The 18,735-nt window shown below is 41.3% G+C and overlaps 1 protein-coding gene across 1 annotated transcript in view; it reads left to right on the top strand.

Annotated features, from left to right (window-relative positions):
- LOC140197220 (thrombospondin-4-like) overlaps positions 1–18,119 on the top strand; it is a 137,798-nt gene extending 119,679 nt beyond the window's left edge. Inside the window, exons 19-22 of the mRNA XM_072257144.1 lie at positions 12–208; positions 2,520–2,692; positions 10,028–10,167; positions 17,755–18,119. Coding sequence (XP_072113245.1) covers positions 12–208; positions 2,520–2,692; positions 10,028–10,167; positions 17,755–17,795 — 551 coding nt within the window. The 3' untranslated portion in view covers positions 17,796–18,119. The remainder of the gene's footprint in view (positions 1–11; positions 209–2,519; positions 2,693–10,027; positions 10,168–17,754) is intronic.
- Positions 18,120–18,735: the final 616 nt, after the last annotated feature.

Here is an 18,735-nt window from a genome sequence, read left to right as displayed (position 1 = left end):
TCACCTGACAGGCTATACCGCGTTTAATGGAGTTGATTTTGAGGGCACGTTCCACGTCAACACCATGACCGATGACGACTACGCTGGATTCATCTTTGGATACCAGGACAGCTCCAGCTTCTACGTGGTGATGTGGAAACAGACCGAGCAGACGTACTGGCAAGCTACCCCATTCCGTGCTGTGGCTGAGCCAGGGATCCAGCTCAAGGTACACGGGCCACCAACGTCTATGGACTGGCTTTTTCCAGGGAGATGTGCATGGTTTAGATTGAGTGAAGAAAGGAATCAACATTCCCCTCTTCACTCCCCACCACCACATCCCCAGCTCGATGAATCCCTCATCCTGCCCATCTCCAATTTCCCCTTCCTCATCAGTCACTATTCCCAAAATTAAATACTGTACCATTGCTAGCTAGAAATTCAACTGTTGAGCCTAACCCTGAAATTCTCTTCCTAAACATCTCCCTCGCTCCCTTTCCCTTCAAAATATTTCTTAAAACCTACCACTTTGACCAGTCTTTTTGTCATCTGCTGCAATATCTACTTGTATTAGTCATGGAACCCTCTCACCGGAGCTCGTTAACTAACTCTGCTAACGGCCACGTGACTCAGCAGTGAGAAGGCCACCTTTCATAAACAATATATCTTGAATCAGTATGATTTGGGGTTCAACCAAGCAGGAGTGCCGGGATGTTCCGATTAAAGAAGCCTCGATTTGAGCAAATGCTGTGTAAATACTGCCCATACACAGTTATCGGTAGACCAGAAATGACAGATCATACACTAGCAAAAAATGATAAAGAAAGTATATTTACTAAATTTTCAACTTTATTGAACAGTTACAGGAAAAGAAAAGAAAAATAAAAGGGCCCATTATAGTTAAACCAGCCCAATGTGGACATAAACGTTAGAGCTCATACTGGAGTAGTCGGGGGGGGGAGGGGGGAGGTATCTCTTTACTCACACACTGGACCCACCACGTTCTGAACTCTCCTCGAAGACCATGTTGAACGAACCGGCTCTCTCAGGAGTATTGGTCCTTCCTCCTTAGAGCCATTCATTTACACAAAGCACTTTTTGCAACGGGGATTCTCTTTCCAACAGCATTCTGCAGCACCCTCCCTTGTGCCCTGCTCCACGGCTCCCACCAAAACACCCTAAACTACTATCCTTCAGAAAACTCTTCCCCTCAGCTCTCTAGAAGCTTCCCTCACATCCCACAATCCCGATTGGCTGACTCACATTCCTAAATTGTTCAACAAGGGTCCTTATGTTAGCCAAAGCCAGAACATACTTTCCAGCATGGAACACTGCTTCTACAGAAAACTGCTAATATAAACTACCTCACAGCATAGCAGTGAGAATTTTAGCCAGGGCATTACACTCATTTCTAGATATTGTTGGAAAACACTCCTCTGATGCAGCTTAAGAGATTATTACTATTCCGAAAGTGCATAAAAATGCAAGTTGACGTGCTTAATTATCCCTCCATTTTGTTTCAAGCTTAAGTGTTTGCAGGAGGCCTCATAACTCCATTAGTCTAGTCCATTTCCCTTCACAAATGCTACCTGTCCCAGTGTGTTCCTCCAGCATCTTGTCTGTTGCTCCATACATCCTCAGTTTTCAAATTCAACAAGACTTCCTCTCTCCTTGTTGTCATGCTTTGTAACTTCAAAACATTAAGCTAGTTCAAAGGAAGACATGGGAGTCCAGGTATTGGGGTCTACCTTCCAGTTTACTGTAAACGAGGTGGGCACTTATCACATGGTAGTGTGATGACATATGCATCAACACAGTATAATATATAATGCAGCTACTATGCAAAGACATCCACAGCATGGTAAATTTTAAATTGTCCCACTCAGGCTGTAAAATTTCATCACTGTGGAGGCTTTCCTACACTTATACCATCTTTCCTGATGGGGGGGGTGGTGTCAGTGGGGAGGATCACTCTGCTTGGCAGGTGAGACTTGTGGCTGTGAAAACAATCTCAGGTTCTCGGGCCTCTCCCGTGGTGGTTGTATGAGATGATTCTGAGACTGCAGGAAGTGGTTCTGACAGGTCTGAACACTTGCTTCTTCCTTCTTCTTCTTCTAGTTGGTGCATCTTGATCTTGGGAAGGTGTATTTAGTTCACTGGAGTATTCACTTATTATGCTCCCTTTACGATCTGATCGCACCTCTTAGTTTCCTCATCCACAACGTCATCAGACGAATCCTCTGTTTTCGTATCTCTATTGACTTCTTCCTTTTTGGCCTTCCATTCATCCAGCTGGACTTTGGTCTTTGCATCTACTTCAGTGTCCCAAAGAAGATCAGTGAATGTCATTGTTAGCCCAAATAATAATTAGGTCAAATTGAATTTCAGAGCTCAAACTTATTTGTTAGCTCAAATGTTTCCTTGATAACTTAAAGTACTTGTGGTAATAAAATGCAGATTACAATGGAAAATGTGCTTGCTCATAATGTCTATAGAAATCTATTGTACTGAAGTATTACCTGCCATAATTGGCTCTGTAGGCAGTCAAGTCAAACACTGGGCCTGGTGAGCACCTACGAAATGCACTCTGGCACACTGGAGACACCACAGATCAAGTCCGATTACTATGGAAAGACCCCAGAGATGTGGGTTGGAAAGACAAAGTCTCCTACCGCTGGTTTTTGCAGCATAGACCCCAAATTGGATATATCAGGTAATGTGGGCATTTATTCACCTTTCATAAAATAGATTCAGACAGTTCTTATTAGCATGATACACATAAAAACACTTCCTAACTACACATACATGCACAGAGTCAAACCATTTAGAACCTACTCCAGAAAACAAATTAATTCATAATGCAGCTCCTGATGAGGGAATAAAATACATTTATCATTTCCTATCTCACCATCCTGGATGGCCGCAGAGGGCTCTTACCCCTACATCTGTATATGCAAGTTCTCTTGATGCATTTAGCACTCTGTCTTCTCCAAATTACAGGAGAAGTTTGAGGGATGAACCCATTTCTGTTACTTTCTGTTACATTTTGGGTAGCCTCCAACCTGATGGCATGAACATCGATTTCTCAGGCTTCCAGTAATGCCTCCCCCCACCCCGTTTCCCTCTCTCATGTTATCTCCTTGTCCACCCGTTGCCTCCCTGTGGTTCTCCTTCCCTCCCCCTCCCCTTTGTTGTTTCTTCCCTGGCCTTCTGTCTCTTTCACCAATCAGCTTTCTAGCTCTTTGCTTCATCCCTCCCCCTCCAAGTTTCACCAATCGCCTGGTGTTTCTCCCTCCCCTCCCCCCCTTTCAAATCTACTGTTCAGCTTATTCTCTCCAGTCCTGTCGAAGGTTTTCAGCTGAAAACGTTCACCGTGCTTTTTTCCATAGATGCTGCCTGGCCTGCTGAGTTCCTCCAGTATTTTGTGTGTGTTGCTTGGATTTCCAGCGTCTGCAGTTTTTCACTTGCCTGTTACATTCTTCTAGGTTTTCCTTCTATTAATTTGAATCTCTTTTTGCCCTTGTCTGAAATAATACCTCAAATCAACTTTTCTCAGGACACTTTTCTGAAAAATTGCCCCTAGTTAAATCACTTCCAAGGCTTTAGTTTTTTCCTGAAACTGGAGATTTTTATCTCTCTTGTATCTTCAGTTACCCACAACTAGACACTGATATAACACGTGCCTTGAGCATGATCTATTCTGTAGGATGTAATGATTGTGGCAATCCTAAAGTGTTTTCTTGGCTTTACTGATTACAGCTTTAAATAGAATGGGATCATTAAAAGACAAGATGACAAGACTAAATTTGATTTTATCTGTTACAATAAAAATCACTGGAAATGCTCTTCAGTTTCTGCTTCCTGTGTTCATTGTTTAACAAGTACCTGGATTAAATTGTATAGATTTACCTACTTTCTGAATCCTCCACATCCACTGCCATTCTCATCTGAGCCATTTGCATTGCAAGTTGGGTATCCAATTTACAGACTCTGTAATTAGCAAGAGAAAGCAATTAAGGAAGTTTAACAAAATGTCTTCCAACCATCCAACAGCGAGCCACAGTGTTTGGTGCATCCTTGCAGAAAGATGAAATATTTCATATTCATGACAAAAAGAATGATATACCGTATGTCCCGTAGAAGGATTATCTTCCACTGATGAATTAATGTCTCTTGTGCATGGATTTTTGTGGGTAGGAATATTTCATGTTTGTTCACAAGATTCAACAAAAGGGGGTTGGAGGAATAAACAGGGGCCCCGAGAGGTAAAGTTTTCTGCCAGAGGAGATGGTGGAGGCAGGAACAGTAACCACTTTTAACAGGCATCTGCTGAAAGAGCAGGACATAGACGGATATAGATTTAATGCAGACAAGTGGGATTAGTGTGGACAGGCATGATGGTCGGCATAAATGCAGTGGGCCACAGGGCCTATTTCTCTGCCATACAATGCAATATGGTGCTGTGGTGATTACTGTGATGTTATTACAGCGCCAGAGACCTGGGTTCAATTCCACAGTTGTACCTCAGACTACATCCACACTGGACCGGATAAATCCGTAACCGGAGCTTTTTCTCTTCGTTTTGACCCTCCGTCCACACGGAAACAGCGTTTTCCTCCCCCGAAAATGGAGCTTTTCTAAAACACTCTCCAGAGTGTTTAAATCTGAAAACGCCAGTTAGCTATTGTAGTGTGTACGGGGTAAGCGGCTAATTTTAAAACCGCTGTCATGACGTGCCGGAACAAATGGTGGCGGCAGCGCGGCATTTCATTGTTTTGAACGCAACCTCCAACACCACAACAACATCTGATAATAGATGTGTAACATCCTAATGTAACATTGTATGGAAATACAAGATAACACTGATGCAGACATGTTTTATACATTTAACAAGGTGCTTTATTAATGTATAGCTTGTGCAAACATTCAATAGATGCAATTGTCACTTTTGCCCAGTAACTCGTTTTATTGCACATGTTAAACACAGCAAAATTATACACAAAGACATGGCAAAAGTAAAGGCAAACAAATGAGGTAGCAGCAAGTTTCACTTTTGTCCAGTAACAAGCCTTATTGCATTTAGTTGTAGCTGTCGTCCCTTTCATCGGTGAAGAGACTATGGCTGTAGGAAATGTTTCTGGACAAACGTGCACCAAGCCTTTCATTTGGCAATTTCCTTTTAAGTTTTTCTGGTCTGTAACTGGACAAACGCGCACCAAGTATACTGTTTCCTCTTCGCTTGTTTTCTGTGTGTCCTGCGCATGCCCAGTAGGAGGAGATTCGCCCTAATATCCGTTTTAATGTGGACGGAGGTACTTTCAAAAACACCTCGTGTGGACACCTGTCGTTTTTACGTGAAACCGGCATTTTCAAAATTATCCGGTCTAGTGTGGACGTAGCCTAAGAAGCTGGTATGTTCTCACATGGGTTTCCTCTGAGTGCTCTGGTTTCCTCCCACATTTCAAAGACGTACAGTTTAGTAGGTTAATTGGTAACATGAGTGTAACTGGGTGGTGCAGGCTAGCATGCTGTATCTCTAAATTAATAAAAAACAAACAGACCCTATGACTCTAACTTCTTAATACAATTCGGCCATGGCAGGACACCTGTAGGGTGCTTGTTCTATAAATATTTTAGCTGTTTTAAAATAATAAAGTTAAGAAATGAGTAAAATTCAAACACAAACTTGCTGAAGTTAATACTGTAGTAGAACCCACCATTCATTGCATCATTCTGCTCAATATTTATGGCATCACTTGGAATTTGATACAGAAATTGTTACTGTCCATGCAGGACGAGCATATAGGGACTCTCATTGACTCTCCAGCCAATGTAAAACGATGACAACAGTCCATCTCATAAACCTTACTTCACCCAGCTTAACTGATCACTATGAAAGACGAGGGCTGTCCCAGGATATTGACTAAAGACAAATCCATTCAGTAAAAGCTGAGAAGAAATTTCTTCACCCAGAGGGTTGTCAATCTATAGAATTCTTGGACACTCAGCCATTAAGTTTATTAAAGGTAGAAATTGTTCATTTTTTTGGGAATATTAAATGATTCAAAAAAATATATAGGAATGTGCAGGTACATGGAAATAAGGTCAAATATCAGCCATGTTCTTATTAGATGGAAAAGAAGGTTCAAAGGACCAACTGGTCTGCTTCAACTTCCATTTTCTTTATGTTCAATCCACACAATGATGGAACTGTTCTTGCAAGAAACTCTTGAGCTGAGTAGCAGGGGCACTGCCATTGCAACGTTTCCCGTATCATGTTAACTACAAGTAAAATAATGTTTTTGAAGTGCAATCAGATAACTCAAGGAAAGTTAAACCACTTCCTATTGGCACAAAGCATTGTAGGAAATTTCACTCTCCTTCAGTGTGGTTTGTAGCATTGTTCAAATTTATTTTTTAAAGTTGAGCAACACACTCAAAAATGTGGCAAAACTCAGCAAGTCAGGCAGTAGCTGTGGAAGGAAATAAATATTTCGGGCTGAGCCATCATCAGGATGGGAAAAGAAGGGGGCAGAAGCCAGAATAGGAAGGTTGGGGTGGGAGGGGAAGGAGTACAAGCTGGCAGGTGATAGGTGCAACCAGGTGAGGCCCTTTCTTTTAGTCCTCATGACGGGACTCAATCCGAATTGTCGGCTTTTCTTCCCCTCTATTGCCTGACTGGCCAAGTTCCTTCAGCATTTTGTGTGTGCTACTTAAGATTTACAGCATCTGCAGAATCTCTTGTGTTTATAATTTTAAGGCTGAATTTTTTGGGTCAATGAATAAAATTGACAGGCATCAAATAACCAATTGTTCCATTTGGACGGTCAGAGGCCCCCCACTGCACTCAATACCACCCCAACCACGTCTAATGCTCAAGTCATCTCTTGGGGAAGTCATAAATGGAGATTAATTCTGGGATTGGTAAAAGAACAAAATACACTGGAAAATTGCATTCAAACCCAGACTCCCTCAGGCAATTGAAACCAATCCAGGCGATGACATGAACCAATGCTATCTATTAGGATGCTTACCACCTATGGGTCAGAGTCTCTACCCCAGCCAGGAACTAGTCCAGCTCTGTGTTGAAGGCCCGTGGGGACCCAGTACTCTCAAGTGTCCTGCTCCAGCATTCAACAGGGAAAAAGATAGTCATATCTATTCCCTCTATCGCCAGGAAGAATCCAAAGTGTCTAAAAGAATGATAATATAATCTTCTGAACTAGGAATAGGGGAGGAGACAAGTCAGCTGGGCTCAGAGAGTAATTCTGCGAGTTAGGAGCAGATTATATTGCTAATTGGTTTATCATTGTCTCATGGACCAGGACACAGTTCAAAACTTTGTTTTGCGTGCTATCCATGCGGGTCATTCCAAATTTGTAACTGGCGTTATTGGAGAGCGTGAGTTCATTGGTCCAGAAGATCATATAACCATGGAGTATCTCTGAATAAATGAATAAGTTATTGGATACAGTACTGTGCAAAAGTCACCTTATATATATATCTACAGTACTATAGTAATTTTATGTATTTCACTGTACTGCTGTCACAAAAAACAAAGTTCATGACATGTGAGTGATGATGAGCCTGATTCTGATATGGGTCTTTATTGTGGACTGAGAGTGGGAAGGGGGCAGGGAGAGGGGAACCATGGTTGGGAAAAGGGGAGAGAGATTTTTTTTTTAGGGTGGCGTAGTAGTGTAGTGGCTAGAGTAACACTTTACAGTGACTGGGGGTTCAACTCCACCGCTGTCTGTAAGGAGATTGTATGTCCCTGTGACCACAAATTTCTTCCAAGTGCTCTGGTTTCCCCCACATTCCAAAGATGCAGGGGTCGGTAAGTCGTGGGCATGCTATGTTGGCGTCACAAGCAGCTGTCTCCAGCACATCCTCAGACTATGTTGGCTGTTGATGCATACGACACATTTCAGGGTATGTTTGAGAGTACGTGCAACAAATAAAACTGATAATTAATCTTGAAATCATTAACACAGGTAGGTAGTACAAAGGGAAAGGCAGTACAAGAATGCAGAATATTGTCTTACAGTTACAGTTGCAGAGAAAGTGCAGGGCAGGTAGACAATAAGGAGCAAGTGCCATTACAAGGAAGATTGGGAGATCGAGAGCTCACCTTCACTGTACCAGTGGTCCTTTCAGGCCCATTTATAACAGCAAGAGAAGCTTTCCTTCAGCCTGGTGGATCATGGTTTCAAGTTTTTTGTATCTTCTTCCATATGGAAGGGGAGAGAAGAGAGAATGGTCAGGATGGAAGGGGCCTTTGATTATTTTGTTCTTTTACCAAGACAGCAGGAACTGTAGAGAGGGTAAGTGGAGGGGAGGCTGGTTTTTGTGGCAGTCTGGGCTGTGTCTGCATTTCATGTAGTCTTGAGCAAATCCCAGTCACCCATTTTCTAAATCCAATATTTGGCTTCGACTTCACTTGGCTCAAACATTAGAGCGGAGAGGAATGGAAGGCCAGCTGGAGGCAGGCTATTAGATTGGAAAGTCGTCAGGAGGTTTCGGACTGGGGCTTTCTGCAGCCTGTGGTATTAATGTGGGCCCTGAGGCACATAGAGGCCCAAGGGCTTCAGATGCTGGAATCTGGAACAAAATTAAACTGCTGGAGGAAGTCAGCTGGGCAGGCCATGCCTGTGGAGGGTTACATATACAGTCAACACTTCTGATCAAGACCTTTCATCTGAACTGGTAGTTTGGATGAAGAGACTCAATATGAGATGCCAGTTGTCCATCACTCTCCACAGATACTGCCAGATCCAATGAGTTTTTCCAGCAGTTTGTTTTGTTTCCGAGGATCACTTCTCTTCTTCCCAACGCCCCATTCTGTGACCTGACGAGATTAGTTTTGAAATAAGCCACTCGTGGTTGGGAGGGCATTGATGGGGAAGTACTATTTGTCCTGTTGGTTCACGAGGAAAGCCAGAAAGGCTGTGCGCTTTCAAGGACTGCACTTTCAGAGAAGGTTACATTAGAAACTTTCAGCTTCATTATTACAGTTGGAGCCAAACCACGTACTGGAGCAGGTTAAATCCTTGTTCCCTGTCTTAACTCCTCTGAATTTGTAACTCTGTAGAATCCAGCATTGAAACTGCATTGTAACAGTTCAGCTGTAACTCTGGATTCTACCCAACGGTTTTAGAAAATTGTTTAAGTATATCCTGTTTACAAAAAGCAGATCAAAAACGCGCCAATGAATTAAGGCCTATTTAGGAGAAAACTAGATAAAGGAGTGGAATATTCCAGAATGAGGCGGCATGACGATCATCAACAATCAACATAGACCAGACAAACTAAATGACTTGTTACTGTGCTGTAGGGGTTATGACCACGCGGCAACTAAAGAACTCTGCTATAGAAATTTATATTAATTGCCCAGAATTTCTAATGGGGTAATCAGACAATTTTTTCACTGTTTCCAGGATCAGGGTTCATACTTCGTCATGTATGTTTCCAAAACTCAGTTCACAATGCAAGATTGTTGTCGCCTATAGGAGCCTCGAACCTACTTTCTGTCTGTATATTGTGCGTTCATTATGGGTAATTTGTCACGCGGGCTGGGATCTGGTAGAAGCAAGTGAGCACTGTTGTGTATTCACACTTTGTCAGATTTGTCAGGGAATGAGTCGGAGGTGATTTTTTTGTTGAGCACTTAAATACACTATACGCTAGCTACGCCAATTAGAAAATTATTAGACCACTATGTACATTTAATTACACGATTATACGGCTGATTTTGTTATATTGCTAATTTTAGTTTCGTTAGTGTTTTTTTTTAAATCGCTATAAGGTTGTTTGTCTGTGCCAGTGTCGTAATAAAGAATCGAACATACTTTCTTCGACTCGGAGCTGAGTTATTTTGGTAACGCATCAACTCCCCTACTCAGTCTCTCCATGGTTTTAGTTGGTTTTCAAGTAACGTCATCTTATCAACATCTGTTTTCTTGTGATTTATGGAGAGTTCTGAAATGGTTTTCTATATTCAAAGCATCAAGCAAGGTTTCATAACAGTTAATCATTATGCTTTTCTCAGGGCAAGGTTCTATGAAGGTTCCGATCTGGTGGCTGATTCCGGGGTTACTATAGATACGACCATGCGAGGAGGTCGACTGGGAGTGTTCTGCTTCTCTCAGGAAAACATCATCTGGTCCAACCTGAAGTACCGTTGCAATGGTAAGCAACAGTTTGTCCTTATGGCATATTATGGCAACCTCTGTATTATCACCCAAGTTCATATGGAGCAGCCCATCAATTAGGGTACAGCTGTAGCAATCAACTTTCACCATAGTAAGTTTGGAAATTGTGACTAGTAATTTGTTGGGTGGAACCAGATAGAGCAAAGCTGCCAAGTTTTGATTTTAAAAAATTCAGTTATTAATGTTGGTTAAGGAGAATTTACCACAATTTACGGTTTACATACAAGTTATCCAATCAAAATGGGTGACTTAAACAGCTCCAATCAATCTTGCAATGACTGCTCAAAAACCCAAGAGCAAACTTCAATAAGGACATAACCTGAGCAAGCCTAGGAAGGAAGTACGTGCAGACTAGGAGCCAGGCTGTGTGGAGTCCCAGGCTGAATGAGCAGATCTCAGCTGCTGAGCAAAATGGTCACGAGTTAGGGTGACGAAGGAATGAGCAGAGGTTCCCCAGAAATCAAGCAGGCAACAGCAACATGTGATCAGCTCATGGGGAATTCAGAAACAGAGGACATTATTACCATATCTCCTCCATTAACAAAAAAAAATCAGCAGAGAATGTACTACTTGTGGCAGACAGTAAAATCCCATCTTCCCCAGAACATACAGGTGTAATTCCACACTGCTGTCATAGACAACATCCCCATATCAGCTATTACAGTCTCGTTTGGTGCAATATCCTCTCACATTAAACGAAAACTACAGTGAACTGCCAAGACATGACACTGGCTGAAGTCTGCCATCACTGTGCACAGAAGCAGGTAGGAAAAACTACTGTGGGCACCACAAACTCCCTTCTGGAAAGCGTTAGTGCTGTTGTTCAGTCGTGACCTCATGGACTATAGGCATAGGGTTCTCATGGCAAGATACGGAAGCAGATTGCCAAGCCTTTCTTCCACGCAGACGCTGGGAACTCAGGACCATCTGCTTTGAAGTCCAGTGCTGATGCCACTACACCACCAGCCAGAAAACACAACAGGTCTATTAAAACAAAAAACTTCACACCACCTTAAAAATTTCTTCCCCCAGGCGCCAAGATTGGACTCGTAAGCCACTTAGAGCCCGTAAATAGATCAACAGAACAAAGACCGTCATCCTCGACCTTGAGGGACAGCCACACTGTACTCTCATCACCCATTCTATTTGGCCTCCTCCCATCTGTTATCTCAGTCACTGCAGTGCAGACACTTTAAACCACTTTTTATAATGTTGTTTACATTCCAAGTACATGCCGGTGTTTATGTACAGTATTTAAGCACATTTTATCTCCTATTCATCTTTTAGACCATTACATTTAATATATTTTTTATTCTTATAATTGTTAAATGTTGCTTTTTGTTGCATGTGGCACCACCACACCACAGCAAAGTCCTAATACATGTAAATGTATATGGTGAATTAATTTATTACTTCATCCTAAGGAGCACTTACCACAGCTATTCATTATGGCTGATTTATAATTCATCCAATGAAAATGAATGACGTAAACAGCTCCAGGCAATGTTGGCACGACTCAGTGAGGGCAGGGATGAGGAGGAATTTCGTTAGTTAGATGGTGATAAGTCTCTGGAATTTTTTTGCCAGAGATGACAGTAGGGGCCAAGCCATTGGGTACAGTATATGATTAGTAACGGCATCAAAGGTGATGGGGAGAAGGCAGAAGAATAGGGTTGAGAGGGATAATAAATCAGCCATGGTGCAGAACAAGTTCGATGAGCTGAATAGCTTAATTCTGCTCTCACGTCTTATAGTAACTTGTGCGACTCTTGGAAGGGCGTATGTGCAGTCTATGAGCCAGGCAGACTCTGTGAGGGGTCCTGTGCTGAACTAGAAGGTCTCACGTAGGATACAGCGCCTGGGAAAATGATGGAAGAATGGGCAAAGGTTTCCTACAAATCAAGCAGGGAACAGGAATGCGTGACCAACTCATCAAGAGTTTGCAATGAGGGGACATAGTTTCAGAATAATGGATTAAGGATGTTCCTTCTCTGAGAGAGCCAAGGAAATCTGGGATTCTCTAGCCCCAGCAAGCTGTGGAATGTGGCATTATTGCGTATATTCATGGCTAAAGTAGATTTTTGGACTACAGGGATCAGCCAAGAAGGTAACATTGTGGTCAAGTTCAGATCAGCTATGAATTTATTGAAAAATATGGGGATCATCTATAAAAAACTGAAGTGAGAGTAAATGCCTTCTGTCAAAGATTATGAATCTTTCTTACACAAAGGTCATTGGAGGCAGAGTCTTCGTATATTTTTAGGGGTGAGATAGGTGGATCCATGTTGAGCAAGGTGGCAAAAGGTTACCACAGGTAGACGGGAAGGTGAAGTTGAGGTTATTACACAGATCAGCACGATCTTATTAAATGGTAGAAAAAGGCTTTGAGGGACCAATTGGCCTACCTCTGATCCTAGTTCCTATGATCCTACATACAATTGGGTAGTGAGATGATGAGGAGAAAGTGACCAAGTAATTATAGGAGAATTGGAATAGCAGACAAGGCACACATTGACAATATTGAACAGTACAGCATAGGAAAATGCCCTTCAGCTCACAATGATTTGCTAAACTAATCAAATTAATGACAGCTAACAAAACTAATCCCTTCTGCCTGCATATAGTCCATATCCCTTCATTCTCTTAATGTTTATGTGTCTAAGAGTCTCTTAAACATCTCTTCCATAACTGCTTCCAGCTCAGACCCTGGCAGCACATTCCAGGCACCCAGCATTCTGTGTAAAACAAAAACTTGCCTGCACATCTCTTTTGAACTTTTCCCCCTCTCACCTTAATTGCACTCCCTCTAGTATTAGACCTTTCAAAGATAAGAAAAAGCTGTCTACTCTATCTATGCCTCTTATAATTTTCAGCCTCTATAATCCCTCAGCCTCCACTGCTCCAAAGAAAACAACCCTAGTTTGTCCAACCTCTCCTTATAGTACATGTCCTCTAATCCAGGCAGAATCTGGTAAATCTCTTCTGTACTCAAACCTCTTCTGTACTCTCTCCAAAGCCTCTGCATATTTCCTTATAATGTGGTGACCAGAAATGAACATAATACTCCACGTACAGCCCAACTAGCGTTTTATTAAAGCTGCAAGTTGACTCCCTGACTTGAATTGATTACTTCGACTCATAATGACAGATACTCCTTTGGTCTTCTTTGCAACCCTATGGACTTGCTTGGCCACTTTCAGGGAGCTATGGGCTTTGGACTTCAGACTTCAAGATCTCTCTGTACAGCTACACAATTAAGGCTGCAATCTGAGGGAAATGCTGTCTGCCACTAAACCCATCAAACTTCCTATGTCTACAATAATTTTTTCTGATTTATTTAATGATTAGAAACAGCAATCAATAGTTCACTTAATTTGTGCATAATGGAGTTTCCTTATAACCTCCCATTTCTAGTTCTGAAAGAAGCTATTCAACATTGATAATCTGTCGTTCTCCTTTTAGATAAAGATGGAATTGCACCCTTTTATGTTTTTATTCTAAATCAGTTTTTCCCAACCTTTTTTAGTCCAACACCCCCTAAAGCACCTTTATACTTGCCAATGCTCCTCTTAGGCACAATATAGTTTCCAGTGCCCCCAAAGTGTAAAAAACATGTCTACTATATGCTACCATGAGAAAAATGATACTGCTTTAAATTTTTTATTTGTCTTTAAACCTAGCTTACACAGTACCTGTGTGCTGTACAGCAGCTTCGATATCAATGTGATCCCTGAGCTTGATGGTTTCTAGCTAGGCATGTCACATGTCAGTTTCCCAAACTGAGCAAAAATTCAACCAGTTTTACCAGTAAAGAACCGTTGTAAGCAATGGCCTTTTGATAGCCAGCATCCTTAATTGTGAAGAAGGAAGAGGTCAGACTCTTCATCGTTATCTTGGCAGAACTGGTGAAATATTCTGCTATTTAATGGAAGAGCTTTAATTTTGTTGATAGCAGATACTACAAGCGTCAAGCTTGAAAAAAAAGGTTGCTAGCTGAGGTTTCTGGCTGCAAGATGTTGATGATGGATTACACAATAGATTGCAAACAGACTTGGAATTTCTTTTGTTCATAAATGCCAATAAAGCAGCATAGTGACCTGTCATATATGGTGCTCCACTGTTGCGCAAGAAATCATGTTCCTAATCGGAATACTTTTTGAGCTCATCGTGAATTGATTCTCCATTGATATTTGTTTTTAACTTTTTACAAAAGAGAATGTCTTCCTAAACATTTTTTGTTAAATCACACATCTGCCATCTGGAATGCCGTATTGTCTCGCACAGTGGACTCAGCTAGTTGTATCCCAAATTCTTTTTTTTATTTTAGTTCTGTGCATAATTGATACACATTGTCTTCAGTCATTTTGTCAATACGACGAGCTACAGAGTTATTACTTGGAGGAATTGATTTTAAAATACTAATAACGGGATTAGAATTCAAAGCTTCACAGTGTTCGGACTCAGAGGTCGCAATATTTATCCATCATTAACAGGGCTATATTAAAATAAAAGATTAACACAAACTGAGAGTGCCTATCAGATGTTGATGATGGCAGTGTGTTGACACAGATGGAACAATGGCAGTGGCATACAAAGGAATAGTGAGGTGAAGATGAAGACAATCACAACAGCGAAAATTACGTTGACGAGGATTCAGACTGGAATCTGAACGTTAGTCGGCGTAGAGCTGATGTTCGGCAAGCTACCTTTCCCCCAGTTAGTGCGACTGACCAATCATGGAAGATTTCATAATCACCAAGGTGCTTTTTACCACTCATATGAAGCCGAGATCACTTTGAACACCTGAAGAGGAATCCTCTGGGTTGACAGGTTCACAGATTGGCTCTATTTTACCATTTGGTTCCAAACCAGCGCTGTACCATTGCGCAACCTGTTTGCTATAGATCTGTTGAGGGGGTGTACTTGACTTACCAACTGTTAAATTGCAAGTCAAGGGGAACTGTTGGGCACCCTGGTTGCTAATTTATGCATCCCTAGTAATGTCTGTTGGATGAGATTTACCGAGTTTCAGATGCGTTGTGACGAGTGCTCACTGCCCGCAGAGCTATGGTTCTTCCTGTGTTCCAGTGCCTCATCCTTTTTTGTTTGGTCAGGTTGGTCAGGTCTTGTGCCTCAAGTTAGGGTGCAGCTTACCGACCCCCGCTGACTTCTATTCTCCCTTAGAATGTGTAACCGCCCCTATTGGGAATCACTGTTCTAAATGCTTAACAGTTAAAAAAAATTAATTGTAAAAGGTACAGTTTATTTGGAACAGTTTGAGAAATCAAAATGATCCAGTATGAAATGCTGAAATTTTTTTTAACAGGATTCAGATACTCCTACAGCAAATTCCAATTTAAATAGAACAGAATTAATTTTTCTAATTTAAGACAATAAAAACACATCAAAATCTTCATAGTTAAATCTGCAGTGAATTTTTACATTGTAGTCTTTATTTGAAAAGTCAGCAATGAATTATAAATTTCAATTTTTTAAAAAACATATACTGATCCACATAGTACTGTTCTTGTCCACGGAAAATTGCATATTGGAAAAGTACAATGCGGTAATTGGTTTCTTTCCCCACAACACATCAGTGGGTGAACATCTGGCTACATTTCCCTATGCAAGCATAAAGCACCACAATGGTGGCTTTGAAACAGCAGCAAATTCCATTCTTATAGGTCAAAATCATTTCTCTGTAATGCGGGTCAGTGATCTCAGAAGTGGGAAAGGAATGCCATGTTAGCAACCTTTGTATTAACAACACACTGGCTTCTAAAGTACCTGGGAGGAATCATCCAGGTGGCAAGTTTGGAATGTAAGATGGGAAACAGTTAGAGGGTTTGTGTCTCCTTGAGAACATGTTGAGATTTCTGCCTAATTGAAAGGGGTTCTTAATGCACCCCACCTAAAAAATGGAAGATTACCAGAGTCACAGTTCTACCCAAATGTCCAGCACTGTTACCTTTAAGGAACCAAGCATAAAAACTTGTCAGCAGCCTATGCTTTGGAAATGAGGCCTCTGGGTACAGTGAATTATCAGTCAAGTTACCAGACTGTAGATCTGAAGAAACAACAGCTGTTGAAGATAATTAAATAAATTTAGAATACAACTCAGGTTTCATGAATTGTCATAAAATCCATCTGGTTCATTAATCTCAGGAAAGGAAATCTACCGTCCTCACGCTCTATATATAGACATGTATTTAGACGTAGAAATGTGGTTAATTCCCAACCATCCTTTGATATCGATCAGCAAAGTATAGGGTCTATAAATGATGGTCCTGCCAGTGACATCCACGTAGTGCAAATGCATAACCTAAAGGACAGTTGCTACGGAAACCACATCAAGAAGCAAGTTTGCCTAACGGGTTAACAGTAGGTTTAAAAACCATCTGAAACTCCTTGGCCAGGTACCTTTGTTTCTGCACCCTTGCTCTCCAACACTGGCACTAACGTGGGCGCCTGATAGCAGCACAAATGCTAAAGATACCCAAACAATGATTCCCAGATCTCAATCTACAGTGGCCGGCAGAAATCCAATCGCCTCAGCCCGACTTTGGCAAAAGGAGTCGGTCGATCAGTCTGCTGTTTTAGAGACAGACAGCCACTCCTGAGACGATGTGAGATCTCTGTTCATTACACCTTATCCACTCCTCATGAAAGTTTCAGCTTTATTAGTACAGGTGTACAAGGTATGTATAGAGGCTTAAAATGTTACGAGGGGCATAGATAAGGAAGATAGTTACAGTACTTTTTTCCTCCGGCTATGAGTTTAAAACTTGAGAGCCTAGGTTTAAGGTTAGAGGGGAGAAATTTTATAGGAGTAAATTGCCAGAGGAATTAGTGGAGTTAATACATTTACAACATTTAAAATATATTTGGACAGGTATTTGCTGTAAATAGGAAAGACATAGACTAATAGGGGCCCAATGCCAGCAAATGAGAATTAGCATAGGTAGGGGTGGACGAGGTGAGCTGAAGGACCCAGTTTCTGTGCTGTACAATTTTATGCTAATATTAATAGTAAAAATGTCATTTTAAATGGAAAGAATAACATCTAGGACTGTTTGTGTTCAGAACTCTAGACAAAATGTCATGAGTAATCTAGTGACATTGATGATTATCCTATCACAGATTTTTCCTTTAAAATTATTACTACAGATTTTATGTACCAAAGTTATCATTATCCATTTGCAGTTAATTCACCTGAGCACATATGTCAGAATGATCAGAATATGTTACAAGTGCCAAGTTTCTGCCAGTGTGTAGCATGTTTCCAGAGCCACAGGAGTACTGCCAACCTCTCCCAGCCCAGTTTTGCCCATATCCTATACATTTGAGAGCTGGGGGCAGAGCATCCATGTCCAAAGTTCAATCCTGGCCTCTGCCATTGCCCACGTGAAATATGCACCTTCTCCCTGTGGGTTTCTGGGAGAATGGATTGTTAGTACTGATTGAAGTGCTGAATAGTCTCCTGTATCTTAAGGAAATATGGGCGTTTGCAATCTAAAGCTTGAGCTGTAAGCATATGTGTAACACTCCATAACTTCCCTTGCAGATACAGTTCCAGAAGATTTCCAAGAGTTTGGAGCACAGTAATTGCAACCAATCACCTGCAAAAGGAAAGACTGTAGAGGAGATATCATGTGGAGCTGGTCCTGAATATCTGAGCAGGAAAACAGCTGTGAACAAAATGAGTTCAGCAAGAAATGTTGAAGTTTATGTACAGAGATGGTCTGTCTCTGAGATAACCAGGTTGGATACATATTAAAAATAGCAATAAACCATTTTAAGAAGCCATGTTTAATCACACTTTTTGATGTTTTACTTTGGCTTAAATGGCAGAACAGAAGTTTGGCATCAATGCTATTAATGGCATTTTATTTATTGTTTTGACAATGCAAAGTATTTTTTTTCTTTCATATGTGACTGCATATAGTTTCTAGTTTCCTTTTACTATTGTAATCAGATATTGGTAACACTAACAAGGTAGCATTTATTGTCAATCCTAGATTTGCATTTTTGTCAATGGTTGTACTGTACACTGGGCTACTAGTAGAATACAGTAAAAGCATCATAAATTTAAAGGAAATTATAGGGCAGCAGGGTTCTCCAATTCCCATCTCTTATTCATTTACTGGTCTTTCCAGAGTAATCAGTGGAGGATGCTCACAAAATTCCAAGACTCAGGCAGAGAAAATCAAAAGCAAAGGATTCAGGTTCTGATCCTTGCAAATATTAGCCACTGAAACTGTGTAGCCTTCATTGTCCCTACCTACTGGTCCACTGCTAAGATCAGTTGCTCTGTCAAGTACAGCGCTTGCCCAAACCATGCCCTGAATACTTGGAAGAGGATCCACCAAGTTTATAACCCATCAAATCAATGCCAAAAGCTGCCACTGTCCAATTTCTACCTCAGACAGTTGATACTGTATCAGTAAAAGTGCCTGTGGTGTTGAAGGGCTGACAAACATCAGGCTGATTTACTGATGTCCTTTAAGGCATGGTGGAGATCCTCATCACCTTTTCTCAAGGTGCA

The sequence above is a fragment of the Mobula birostris genome, chromosome 5 (assembly GCF_030028105.1).
Source record: "Mobula birostris isolate sMobBir1 chromosome 5, sMobBir1.hap1, whole genome shotgun sequence".
Classification (NCBI taxonomy): Eukaryota; Metazoa; Chordata; class Chondrichthyes; order Myliobatiformes; family Myliobatidae; genus Mobula; species Mobula birostris.
This window is presented reverse-complemented; position numbering and strand designations above follow the sequence as displayed.